This window comes from Mesoplodon bidens, assembly GCF_964165515.1.
Source record: "Mesoplodon bidens genome assembly, chromosome: 6".
Lineage (NCBI taxonomy): Eukaryota > Metazoa > Chordata > Mammalia > Artiodactyla > Ziphiidae > Mesoplodon > Mesoplodon bidens.
In genome coordinates, this window is record NC_138162.1 from 25,343,826 (window position 1) to 25,357,335 (window position 13,510).

General features: G+C 51.5%; 1 protein-coding gene across 1 annotated transcript in view; it reads right to left on the bottom strand.

The window, feature by feature from the left end:
- The window catches only part of GABBR2 (gamma-aminobutyric acid type B receptor subunit 2), a gene marked incomplete at its 5' end in the record, with an annotated part of 369,129 nt that extends 357,645 nt beyond the window's left edge, over positions 1–11,484 (bottom strand). Inside the window, one exon of the mRNA XM_081238251.1 lies at positions 11,164–11,484. Coding sequence (XP_081094377.1) covers positions 11,164–11,484 — 321 coding nt within the window. The remainder of the gene's footprint in view (positions 1–11,163) is intronic.
- Between the last annotated feature and the right edge of the window lie 2,026 nt (positions 11,485–13,510).

Consider the following 13,510-nt stretch of genomic DNA (forward strand, 5'->3'; position numbering starts at 1 on the left):
GGCAAAAGCATTCCAGACGGTGGAAACAGCTTGTGCAAAGGTCCTTTGCACACCCTCTGAGCACAATCACCAGAGAAACTTGAAAGGACCACATGTCTAGGACTAGAGGGAAAGGGGAGAGTGCTCAGCAATGCAGCTGGGAGTGAACAGGGCAGACTACGGGGCCTTCAAGGGCACAGGGAGAAGTCTTGTTCCCATTCCCAGAACAATGATGAGTCAGGGTATCAAGCAGGGAGGCCACCTGACCAGCATGCTGGGTCAGTGGTCCTAACGGTCCCCTGCATCTGGGTGATGGCCCCTGCACCTGCCCCAGGCTGCACCATCACACTCCTTATGCTGCATAGTAACAATCCCCGGTGGCCTCTCTTTGAAAGCACTGCTGTTTCAGACTCACCTCCACATGCCCTATAACCAGCCCTGGGCCTGGCACCAAGTAGGTGCTTAGCAAGTATGAGCTACATGTATAAAGGAAGCACTACTGCTGCTCTCGACATGATCTAAGTCTAACAGGAGACACACATACAGAGACAAACACTGACACCCCGAGTAAACACTAAAGGAGGTGACAAGTTCTGCCGGAGCAAGGGAAGCAGAGAGCGGATCCGTGTGAGCTAGGTGTGTAGACAGACACACTGAAAGTGAGTAGAGAGTTCAGCGCCGCTGTGTGTCTGAGTGGGCGGACAGGGAAATGGGTGAGGGTGAGGCTGAATTAGAGGGAGAGGCAAGCAGCTGGGTGAAATTCATCCAAAAAAAGAGAAGCGGCAGCTACTGACAAAACGTGCCACTTGCTTTCATGGGAGGAAGATAACTCCCATATGAAGATGCTGTTTCACTTTAGTATTTAAGCAGCAGAGATCAAAGTCAGACCATGCGATTGAAATCCCAGCGCACCACTTGGTCGGTTGTGATGTTAAATAAGTCACTTAACCTCTCTAAGCCTCGTATGTAAAATGCAGACAATAATAGCACCTACCGCATCAAATTGGCGTGAGAATTAAATAAGTACTTGACATAGGGACTGACAGGTGCTAAGCACAGGATAAAGGTGAGTTACTGTTGTTGTAGCCTCTTTTCTTTCACCTACACACTTGCAAATAATGTTTCCTTTACCGTCTCCTTTTTTAAATGACAAGATTAGAAGCTCTCCAAAGGCTTCCCAACATGCCTAGAATTCAGAGTCCAGCAAGGAGGTCAGAAGGGTCAGTCTGGCCCTGAGAGGACACTCTGTGGAGTGACAGGCTAGCCAATTCTTCTTCTATCAAAGGCAAGGCGCCCTGAGCCGGGCTGGGTGGGAGCATTTGCATGGGCTCTGATCATACACCCTGGAGTGGGCTTCCAGGTCCCTGTCTGCCAGTTAAATCCCTGAAACAATTCTGGGCATTCTCAGAAAGGCTTCAGTGAATGGGAAGTTCCAGAACCAAAGCGATTTGGACAATATAGTGATTATTGTAAGGATGGATGTTGCTTTCAAAATCAGTTCCCTCTGAAAAAAGTCAAGTGGCTCATGAGCAGCGTGTGAAAATATCATTTTCTGGGCTTCCCTGGTGGCGCAGTGGTTGAGAGTCTGCCTGCCGATGCAGGGGACACGGGTTCGTGCCCTGGTCCAGGAAGATCCCACATGCCGTGGAGCAGCTGGGCCTGTGAGCCATGGCCGCTGAGCCTGCGCATCCAGAGCCCATGCTCCGCAACGGGAGAGGCCACAACAGTGAGAGGCCCGCATGCCGCAAAAAAAAAAAAAAAAAGAAAGAAAATATCATTTTCCCTCTGCCACCTCCTGACCCCACGCCAGGAGAGCAGCAATAATGCATCACTCCACAGTCCTTCTTTGGCTACATTTTATCTGAACGGTGACTGAGGATGTCCTTGCCAAATGGCAGGAGAAGGTGGGGGGGGGGGTTTGCTTCAGTCAGCAGCTGTGGGACACGGGCACTGATGAAGACAGATGAATCCATTTACTCAGTACTTTGGATCTACCACTAATTTTCTACATGGCAATGACACTTCATCCTTCCAGCGATGTAGACTGTTCAAAAAAGACTGAAAAAGTATAAAGTTGGCAAAAAAAGAACACCCCAATCAGCCCCCAAAGGTGTCACAATGTTCATGCCCTTTACTCAAGCAAGAATTCCCAGACCTTCAAACATCAGCTCATAACCAATTTACTCTAATTTTGCACGTGATTCTAATAAACTTGGTTATCTGATTTGGGCTCCAGACCAAAACCAGGTCAGAGAAATAGTCATTCCAGACTGAGGTTACCCAGTTCCTGAATCAGTCCTGACCACGGAAGGATAAAGAGCAGTAGCTTCCAGCCCAGGAGCAGGGCACCTGGAATATGTCTTGTTGTTCAGGGGATCCCAGGACACCTCTTTATTCACTATACTCAGACCTGCCACTAGATCACCTGGCTCACCAATGCTGATGACTTGGCTTCATTCTTACAGTGTCTACTAGGATGAGAGCCCAGTCCAGTCTCTGTGGCTCTCACAGCCCCTGGAGGTGGGAGTGGGGTATCAGAACCCGATTCCTATACCCACCAACTGCCAGTTCGAATACTGCTCCAATAAACTGATCTCCTAAAACCATAATGCTTGTCAGATGCTGGAAAGTATTTCTTTCCCAGGTTTTGATGTTGGAGGACCTTGGAGGATGCTGTGTATGTTTGTCAGGGGAGAAGAGACTGATATTAGCTATGCACAAAATCTGTTGGAACATCCAACAAGTACCCTTTTCCCTCTGCACTCCACAACTACTGGGCCCCCCAGCACCAAAGTACGAATAAAGAGCAAGCAGAAAGTTCACCCCACATGGCTTGGCATACAAAGCACTTCCTCAGTTTTTTTACAACTACACCCACTAAGCCTCTTAGAATCAGAGAGCTGAATTTCAGGCTTTTAGATCTATTTGTTTGTTCAATAAATGTTTATTGAGCTCCTGCTCTGTGCCTGGCCCTGAGATACTGCCTGGAGGGGCAGAGGTGTGCACAAGGGACCCAGACACACCCCATGTCTGCCCTTGCAGTGCTTATAATGGAGCAGAGATCCTCAATCGGTGCTGCAATTCACAGAGGAGCAAAGACTTAGCAACTAGCTTAGCACCAGCACCTAGACTGCCGAGGTCTTAGCAACTAACCTAGCACCAGAACCCAGACCGCTGACCCCATCTGAAGCTCACACTTCCATGGTTTCAGCCTGGCACACCTGCTGGTTCCTAGAAAGGTACAGAGAGGAAGACATCTCACCAGCCTCACTGCACATCATTATATAAGCAGAGAGAATAAGAATAAAATAAAGGAGGAGATGAATGCAAATGCTCACTGGGCAACTTAGGCCATTTAATTTTCTCACCTTCCTAGAACCAAAATAAATAACCAAAAAAGTCAGCAATAAGAAGCCGCTTACATTTAATTCCCAAACAACATGGGGAATGACCAAACAGGTGCCTCCAGAAGGGGTATGCCTTCCCCAGCATCCTCCTCTGACCCCTACCTACCACGGTTAGGTGACCAGTGGTTGGGACATGAGATCCTCAAGGGCAGGGTCCATGTCACATCCAACTCTGTATCCCAGAGCCTAGAAAAGGGCCTGGCAGAAAATTTTCTCCATCAGCGCGTGCAGAATTAGGACACTGAGGGAGAAACAGGTGGAGCTGTGGCAGCCATCTAGGTGAGCCACTCACGTCTCCTTTAAATAGAGAACCTACAGGACAAGTGCCATCAGCTAAGCCTTCAGCTGTAGCTTCAACATCTGTCATAGTGTTTAATTAAGCCAAGGACACATTTTTCCCAGGGAGCCTGCAGCCAGTGACTAAGTTGCACAGGGATTCTAGAGCCTGGCTCTTTTGGTCCCTAATATGTGACTGCTCTAATGGGCAATCTTTGCTCTGGAGCACCCCAATGGGCTGGCCAAGACTTTCTGAGACTCTTCCTCCCAACTCTCCTTCCTTCCCCTCTCCTTTCACAGATGTCAGAACAGCATTGTGGTCTGAGGGTTTCGCTACCTCCTCTTTTATCTTTCACTGGTATTTCCCCCAAGAACTCTGGCACTTGTAAATCCATCTTGGCATGTACTTCTTGAAGGACCCCAAATGACAAGTGTCCAAGACATCCACATGCTCCTTTACACATCCCAGCCTCCTTTCAAGTTAAGTTGGTCAATGACTACTTCTGGTCAATGAAATATGAATAGAAATAATACATGTCACTTCCAAGTAAAGATGGTCAAAATCTAGTGTGCCTTCCCTGTGGGTTCCTTCCGACTCCCCGTCTTCTTGAAGCCAAAAGATGGGAGAGTGACAGCACAAGAACAGCCTGGGGCCCTGTGTTCTCACTTGGAGGAGAGCCTCCCAGGAGGCTCTGACCCTCACTGGATTTGGGTGAACAATATATAAATTTGACTGTATCAAGCAACAGAGATTTCAGGATTTGTTTGCTAATGCAGCATAGCCTAGTCCACCCTGACTAACAAAAGCTATATATCCTCTCTATATATTTATTTAGCACCTCTATTTTCACCCCTATCTTACACTTCCAGCTTGTCCATTTCCCTGTTGAAATCTCACATCTCTTCATGAAGAAGTTGATGATCCCACAAGAGGGGAGGCCAAACACATGAACAAGAGCTCTTTAAAGATAAAGGTAGTGAGCTAACACGCTTAGCCCAATACCTAGTTCTAAACAGGCCCTAGTGTGTTATTCCACCCACCTTCTACTGGGTGCCTGGCTAGGTCTGAGGAATTGGTCGGGGGCAGGCACGGCATGGCCAAGGGTGTTTCCCTCATACCAGGGAAGCTCAGGAGTTGTTGCTGATGGGAACATGCGGAAGGCAGCTCAGCTTGATCCTGATATATGGGGTCCCCTAAGTCCTATGGTGATGGGGAGGTGGAGCAAAGACCCTGAGGAAGTGATCCAGAGAAACCATTCATCCTATGGGAAGTTAATTCAGAAGGCAGATTCTAATTTATTCACTTATAGTTCAGTTCAGCTAACATTCACTGATGCCCACTGCATGTAAAACCACTGGGGAATCGGACCAGCCCTGCCCTCACAGAGCTACAGTCCAGCGGGGGAGAAACAGACAAAGATGGCTATGACACACAGCAAAATGTAAGATGCGCTGGGAGATACACACGAATAAAGATCTCGTGCTTGCATCCTCTCTCTCCGACACCGCTCTCAGCAACACAGCATTAGAAAGCAAGATTACAGATAACACGGCTTTACATTTACATCATGTTTTGAGGTTCCACATCCATCATGTTTATCCCTACAACAGATCTGTGAGGTCAACATAATCATCACCACACGGTACAGGAATAACGAGGACAGTGACAAAACAGCAGTGAATATTTACTGAGCATTCACGGTGTACCAAGCACTGAATTACTTTACCCGGATGGTCTCATTCGCTCCCCACACCCTATCAGGCAGTTAGTATATTAGCCCCATTTTACAGATGAAGAAACAGAGGCAAAGTGGCTTGCCTAAGGTCACCAGGCAGGTACGTGGTACCCAGTGGGGATACAAACCCAGGTCCCCTGACATGCTAAGAAGCTCATCTAACAGGTGCTTGGAGCTAGGGGAGCTGAAGGGTCTGGTTTTGTGCCCAGCCTCATCCCCGCAGGGACTCCCTCTCCTCGTTCCTCTGCAGTGCAACTGACTTCAGTTACTATCTTGCCTGCCAGATACCCCCGCTCTCGTTGCTGCCCCTCTGCTGCCCCTCCCGCCCCGTCAGGCCTCAGAGTGCCTCCATCCCCTCACACTGGCTCTCCATCTCTGCTCAGGCCCCAGTATCTCCCCCTTCAACTTCTACGATAGCTTCCTGGCTTTTCTATCTCCACCCTCTCCTGTCTACCGTTCAGCCTCTACGTTCTTACCGGCCTTAATCTTGTCCCATCCATGCTGGAAAACCTCCCACAGCTCCTCACCACTCCAGAATAAAGTCCAAACTTCTTGACACGGCATTCAAGGCCTTTCATACCCACCACCAGGCTGCCTTTCCCTCTACAAACCCTGCACTCAGGTGAAAATATAACAAGTCAGTGCTCGCCAGACACACTTCACACTTTGTGGCCTTTATCCTTTGATCCTGGGGATCCTTCCTAGGATCCAACCTCCATCTCCCTGAGCCCACACCTCTCTGTGTCAACATTATATTCACCCTTCCAGACTCATCTTGACTTCTTCTCCTACAGGAGACCTAGACGTGAGCTTCCCTTTCTCTTAATGTCCCTGGCATCTATTGCTGCTTTCTTGAATTGAGCATTCCCCAAGTGGATATCTGTGATCAGACCCACCTGGCATCCACCCCCCCTTTAACAGCCTCTGATGTACTTTGAGGAATCACCTCTTCCCTACTCTGTATTCATGTGGTTGGGTGGGGCTGGCCTCACCTCCTTCTTCCTCCATGAAAGGCTGGCGGATATCCCAGGCCCGTCAGCATCATGTTATTGGTTCAGGGATAGACACATGACCCAACTCAAGCCAATGAGAGCTGAGCTTGGAATTTTTGCTGAAAACATCAGAAAAGAAACACTCTTCTTACTGGAGTTTCTAAACTGGGAGTTTGTAAACTTGCAGCTGCTAGGGGCCATCTGTACAGCCAAATGGGGAGAGTCTGACTGAGGGTGAAGCCAAACACAGAGGAAATCAGAGCCAAGAGACAGAGAGGGACTGGATTCAGCCATACCTGAATACAGCCCACTCCAGGATTTTTCAGCCACATGAACCAGTTAAAATTAGGTTTCTGTCACCTGCAACAAGGTTCCTAAGCAATACAACTACTAAGGGTGAGGTACCATGCAAGGCAATGGGGTCTAACCACAAAGATGTGAGCCTGATTCTAAAAGAGCCCATTTTATATCTCTTTATTTCTAAGAACGGCTATATTGAGATACAATTCACGTACCATAACATTCATTCTTGTAAAGTCTACAGTCCTGTGGTTTTTAGTCACAGAAATGTGCAACCATCAAGACAGATTACTTTCTACCTTGCACTGAAAACGACAAGCATGTGCTTGCTCTGTTCTCCCCTGTGCACCAGCTCCTCTCCTGAGCCCAGTGCTGGGTTTACTCCTTTCTGCAGTACCAGCAACTGCAGTAGGTGCCCAATGGCTACTAAGCTGTACTCAGACCTCCTGAAAAGCTCGGCCTCCATTCAACAGTTGTTTAGATCCTCTCTAAAGCACAATGAATGAGAGAACAGATATTTGGCAAAACCACTCAAGAAAAGGATGTGCTCACCAATCGCTGGATCCCTGCAACAGGGTAGACCTTCTGAGAGGTGCACACCTGGAATGTGCTCCTTTGGCTCCCTGAACTTTTCCCAAGTTTATTACAGAATAATTTAAAATAGTAACAAGGGGAAAACATATAAATCCAACAGTAGGGGAATGATTTAATACTTATGGGGCGCCCACAGGATAGAATAGTAAATAGCCACTAAAATTCATCTTTGCAAAGAAGATTTAAGGACATGGGGAAATAACCATGTTATAACATTAACTGAATGAAACAAAATATAAAAGGGTGCATAGAGGTTTCAAGCACACAAAATAGTAAGCACCAGCAACTGAAAGGGAATAACACTAATTATTAGATGCAATTACCTTCGTGTAGGTGGATTATAGACAGTTTTTTTCAATGCTTCTCTACAAATTTTCTATTTTTCCAAAATGAAAATTACTTTAATCAAATCAGAAAAGCCGACATTATTTTTTAACTCATCCCTTGGTTATTATTTACTTTTATTAATGTGGCTACCAAGGAATGAGAAACAATCACATGAAGAACATTTCTGAACCTGCAAAACTTTTATGAAAAAAAAGACACTGTCCCTCAGAGTCTTTTAAACAAACATGTAAGTAATGTAATCTACCATGTTTACCTTTTAACCTTGACTGCCAGGAGGTTCAGAGCTAAAATTTAATTTACAAAAATGCAGTAACCATCTTAGTCCAGGTTCTGGGTTCAGTAACTTGCATGCTTCTATGTGGTTTCTGATGCTTCCTTTTATCTGTTTTTTCAGTTGTCTTGCTTGTGTTTTTATATACTCAAATCTTTCTTGGAATACATAAAGAAGTATTTGCTGATGTGATTTGAGGTACACCAGAGAAGAGAGGTCCTGCCTAGCAGATGCTCTGCTGGGATGTTTCATTTTTACAAACACATGGCACTGAGTGGGGCTTTGAATGCTTTATTGCTATTCTAATTACAGGAGAGGGGCACCTGACTTAAGTGTGTGCGAGAGGCTCCTTTATTGAGACAGGCTAGTCCCAATGAGCAGATCAACTCATGTCTTGCTAAATCTCCATCTCTTTGAAGACTGTGGGGACAGAGGTCCACCCTGGCTGCCCACTGTCTCTGGCCGTTGACTGACAGCAAATGTTAGCAAAGCCAGCCAAAAGGTGTTCACCACATCCATCCTGCATTCAAGTCTACAGACAACAAGTGACACACCCAGCAAGTGACTAGGGGGTACACACAATCCGTAAAGACATCCTATCTGAATAAAACAGGGTCCACACACTCTAACACAAGCCCCAAACACCCTTTAGATCACTGTGGATTTTGCTGCAATTACCCAGACTGATCCTTTACTTTGGCTTAGAGAGAAAGTACCTGTACTCTAAAGATGGACCACTTGAAAAAATTAAGTATTATATCACCTGGGTGTTCTCCCAACCGTGACACTTCATGGCAAGAGATACATATTTGTTTGATTGTAAGCCAAGATTCTTTTTTTTTCTGGTGGTAACTTTACTGAGCCTTCATGAGATTTAGAAGTGAACAAAACAAATAAGCACTCTTAATATTTTAGTTGTGACCATTTTATCACATCTGAAGTCACAATGTCCTACTTGTGAATCCACACCAGAGGAAAATGAAGGAAGGCAGAAAACATTTATTTAGTGCTTACAGCATGCCAGACAGAGCACTGGCCGCTGCACCTGCCAGCTCAAGGCATTTTCCATTCCAGCCTGTTATCTCCCTTAAGCATCACAATACCATCCTGGGGAGTACATAAAATAGTCCCAGTTTTTCAGAAGTGGAAATCTAGGCTTAGAGAGATCAATACCTTGCTCAAGGTCACCCACAGGGAAGATACTAGGTTTCTGACCAGAAGCCAGGTTAAAGCCACCCCAAAGCTCATGCTTGGTGCCCCTTCAAATGGCGAGATATGCTTCCCTGCTTGCGTGAGGCTGAGATTATACCCTCTGCCCTCCTTCCCCTGAGCTGAAGTGCCTTCTGACTGCCTCATCCTCTTGACTTTAGGCCCCCTCTCACTCAGAAGGTCATCAAGACACACTTGAAAAATAAAATATAAAAGCATCAACCCACACCCTGAAATTGAGCACCCTTCCCTTTGCTGCCACTAACAAGCTAATATGAAATCTCTTTCAGGGAAGCTTTCTGAAGGGAATAAATTGATGGTGAAAACATTATGCAGCTGACAATATTTGGTGATGATGTAAGCAGGGCTGCCCTGTCCATAAATGGTTTTGTCTCCAAAGAACCAGCTCTCCGTATCCTTTCCAAAACAAAAATAGATGATAGATAGGTAGATAGATATAGATGGAGCAACAGAGAAACAGTATCCAGAAGACATGGTTTGGTATAATTGCATTGCCCTCTCCGTTTATGTGTGCCGGGCAACTACCCCAGAGAACTTGAAATGTTCTGGAGAAGACAGGAATGTCATTCAGAAATGATTCCACACGGGTTGGCTCTGCACAGCTCCCCAGCTTACATTCTCCCGGGGCAGAGGAAGCTTCTCTGCTTGCAGCAGCCTGCGTGCACCGCCACCAACTGCCACCCGTTTCTTCACCTTTTATTTACAGCGCAGAGCAGGCTGGTTCATCAGTGAAGGGGAGAGGCGGGGAATAAGATGCAATCCAGATTTCTGTTCTTTCTCCGGGGACCAAAAAAAGGGGGGGGCACACAGAGAAGGAAGTGTAGCCTAGGCTGCACAATCAACGCGGCAGCGCGACCCTCCTCTCAGAAAGGGGTTTGCACCAGGGCTGGAGCAGAAGCGCCCAAGGAGCCCCAGGAAGCCAGGTCAATCAAGCCCAGCGCCTCGGCCGGGCTTTGGCGCGGTGGAAGAGGCGCCAACCGAGCGTACTGCACAGGAAATCACTGCCCCCTTCAGGCCGCGTCTCAGATGCTGCGGCCGGAGCGTAAGGGCTCCCTCAGTCCCGAAAAACTCGCAAACCCGACCTCGCGCGGCCCGCGATCGCTCCTCTGAGCCCCCTCGGCGCACCCCAGCCCTCGGGCGGGCGGTGAAGGTGTGCACTGTTGCTGCAGCCGCAATGCAAGCTGAGGGTGTGAGGAGGGGGCTTGGGATGGAAAGCTCTCGGCTCCCCTCAGAGAAGGGGGCAGGGAGGGCAAGCCGGGTGCTGCGCTCCAAGTCCGTGCTTCAAGTCTGCGCCCGGGGAAACTGCGCCTGCAGCCGCCCGGCCACCAGCAGTGGCGCGGCTTCACACCCTCGCGCGCCCGGGGCGAGACCTGATCAGGGCACTCTTTTATCAACCAGCCCGAGGGGGTCTCCTCAGAAAACCGCTCGGGCCATAGGCAGCGCCGGGTACATGCAGGCAGCAGCGCTGCAGAGCCGGCGGCCCCACGCCGGCCTGAGTGGTACTGGCTCCGAGCTCGTCCAGCCCTGCTGCGCCCTCCAGCCCCTCGGGTCTCCGAGTCCTCCGGACCTCAAAGCACAGCTCGGCTTTCCTGGGGCCGAGAGCAGGCCCGTGGCCTCTCTAGCCCCGGATGGCCCAGTTTAGAGTCAATGCGCCTGTTCTTCCCACCTAGCACTCCACAGCCCCACCAGCGGGACCTGGGCAGGGGCGACCACTGCAGGCTTTTGGGGAGGTTCAGTTACCACCTTCTCCACTCCTTCTCTGGGCAAAGGAGACCCTAGTCTTCTATCCCACACCCCACAAGCATACACACACATACAATCCCAGAGGAGGAAGATGTTCAGCAAATCTTGGTACCGGCTGTGCCAGCCAAGCCCGGCGGGACCCAGAGGGTAAGCACTGAGCCCCAGCCCGCGCGGTGCCCTCGGCAGTCTGAATCAGGGCTCTGCCCATGGGCCGAAGCTTGCTTCTGTCCAACACGCCCTCCCCCATCACCCCCACAGCCCCGACGGCACGGGCGGCCGACACTCACCTCGGTGTCGTAGAGCCGCAGGTCGAGGAAGTAGGGGCGCAGGAGCGACTCGTTGCGGATCTGCTCGATAGCCAGTTCCACGGCGGGGAGCACGCCGCGCCCGATGCTGCCCTTGGCCACCTCCTTGGTGAGCGGCATGAGGCCCATGATGGAGAGCGGCGGGCTGCTGGGCGGCGGCCGGGGGACACCCCGCGCCCAGCCCCAGGCCCCGGGCGCCAGCGGCAGCAGCAGCGGCAGCAGCAGGAGCAGCAGCAGGCGCGCGGGCGGCGGTGGCGGCGGCGGCGGCGGCCCGGGCTGCCCGGAGCTCGGCGGGGAAGCCATGCCGCGCCGCGGGCTGCGGGCGCCGGCTCACTCGGCCCGCATGGCCTGGCCCGGCCCGCCGCCCCGCGCCAAGCTCTCCCCGCGGCGCCCGCGCAATGGCGCCGGCCCCGGCTCCGGCTCCGGCTCCGGCTCCGGCTCCGGCTCGGGCTCCGGCTCGGCTCAGAACGGCCGCGGCGGCGGCGGCAGCGGCGGCGCCCGTGACGGATCAATCACGCCGGGAAGGGGTGGGAACGAGCGGAGTGCGGGAGGCGGGGAGCGAGCGAGCGAACGCGGAGAGGGGGGCCGGCGTCTTCGCGCGCGCCTCTCTTCAGCGCGGCCGCCCCGAACCGGGCCGCCTCCGCCCGCCCCCGTGCACGCTCTGAGCCGCTCTCCCGCCGGGAGCCGCTCGGCGGCAGCCTCTGGAGCCCGGCCGGGGGAGGGCGGGCGGTAGGAAACGCGGGAGGCGAAGGCGAGACTGCTCCGCGGCGGCTCGGGCCGCCTCCGGGGGCAGGGACGGGCCGTGCGCGCCGGGGGAGGGGAGGCACTGGCGCTGCGGCGGCCGCGAGGAGGGCCGCCTTCCCAGCACACGAACACACGCGCCCCCGGCCTTCCGCCGCGCGGGCTGCCCGCGACCGCCCGGGACCTTAGGGCCCGGGTACAACGGCTGAGGGAACGAGGATGGCGTGCTGGCACACGCAGTGGCCGCCGCCGCTTCTCCGAGCGCTTCCTGTAGCACCTGCACGGTGATTTGGGACTGCTTCTTGGAGGTTTGGCTGGGAACGTCTGGTTTGCGAGCGCGCCACGGAGGCGTCCTAGGAGCACCTGCAGCCTACACTCCCCTGCTCTGCGCCGGTGTCTAGGGGGCCCTGACTGAGCCCGAAGGGGCGGCCAAAGATGCCAACGGCGTTCGAACGCCCCTTGGTGCTGAGGTGTCCAGCCCTTTGGGCTTGGCCGAAAGCCCCCTCCTTCCCCACCAGACTGAGCCGCCCTTTGCCAACCCCAAGAGACTATGGTCTTCACCTTGCGTGTGCTACTGCCCCCTCCAGGCGTTTGACCTCCCCACGTCCCCATTCCCGAAGGGGGCTCCGCCCTAGAAATCTCCCAGCCACCCACCCCGGCCTCCCCGGGTCGGAGTACAGTCCTCAGGCCAGAGCGGATCCATGCTCCCCTCGACTTGGCCCTCTCTATAACAGGTCGCACCGGCTGCACTGGCTAGCCTTAATTAAGCAAAGCAGTCCTGTAATCTGATCTAGAGCCTCAGGCCCCGTGTACCTCTCCAAGCTTGAAGAATAGGAACCGTGGTGGTCATGAAAATACAAAATCCCAAGAGGTGATTAATAAGGGGGACACAATAGGACATCAAATCAGAAAACCTCCTTGAGCCTGAACCAACCATTGTGGGCAATATGGATGACCTTGTTAACAAGGTTGGGAATTTAACCTTCACTGAACACTTGCTACCTGCCTTATTATGGAACACACACAATAGCCCTAGGAACCAATATGTGGTCATCATCCTCACTTTACAGACCAATACACAGAGAGGTTCCATAGCTTATTGAAGAACACAGAACTACTGAGAGAGGACTGAAACCCAGAGCCAGCAAGAGCTCTGTACACAGTGCAGTGGAAGTCAGGATGGGGAACAGGTTCCCCTGTGGGAAGGAAACTAACTGCCCTGACTCTGAATTCTTCTGGACCTTGGTTCCCTTGGGCATGTAGTGAAGGAGGTGGACCACATGTTGTCCACAGACTCGCTCTTCTGGAGTGAGGCAGGGGCAGCCCTGAATCACATGCCAGGTTATTATCAGGAAGCATGAAGATGGAGAGGAGAGGCCGAGCCCAACTCCTGGAGAGTAACTTGGACAGTTCTGGGGAAACCAAGCCAAATTCTCCCTGTCCAACTCCTCTTTCTAGGCTTCTGCAGACACCACCTCCCAGGCTCCACTTAACTTTTCCAAGCTGGAGGGTTTGCAAGGGCAGAGCTCACTTGTGCATCTCCACCAAAAAAAAAAAAAAAAAAAAAAAGTGGTCCAGAGGACAATGT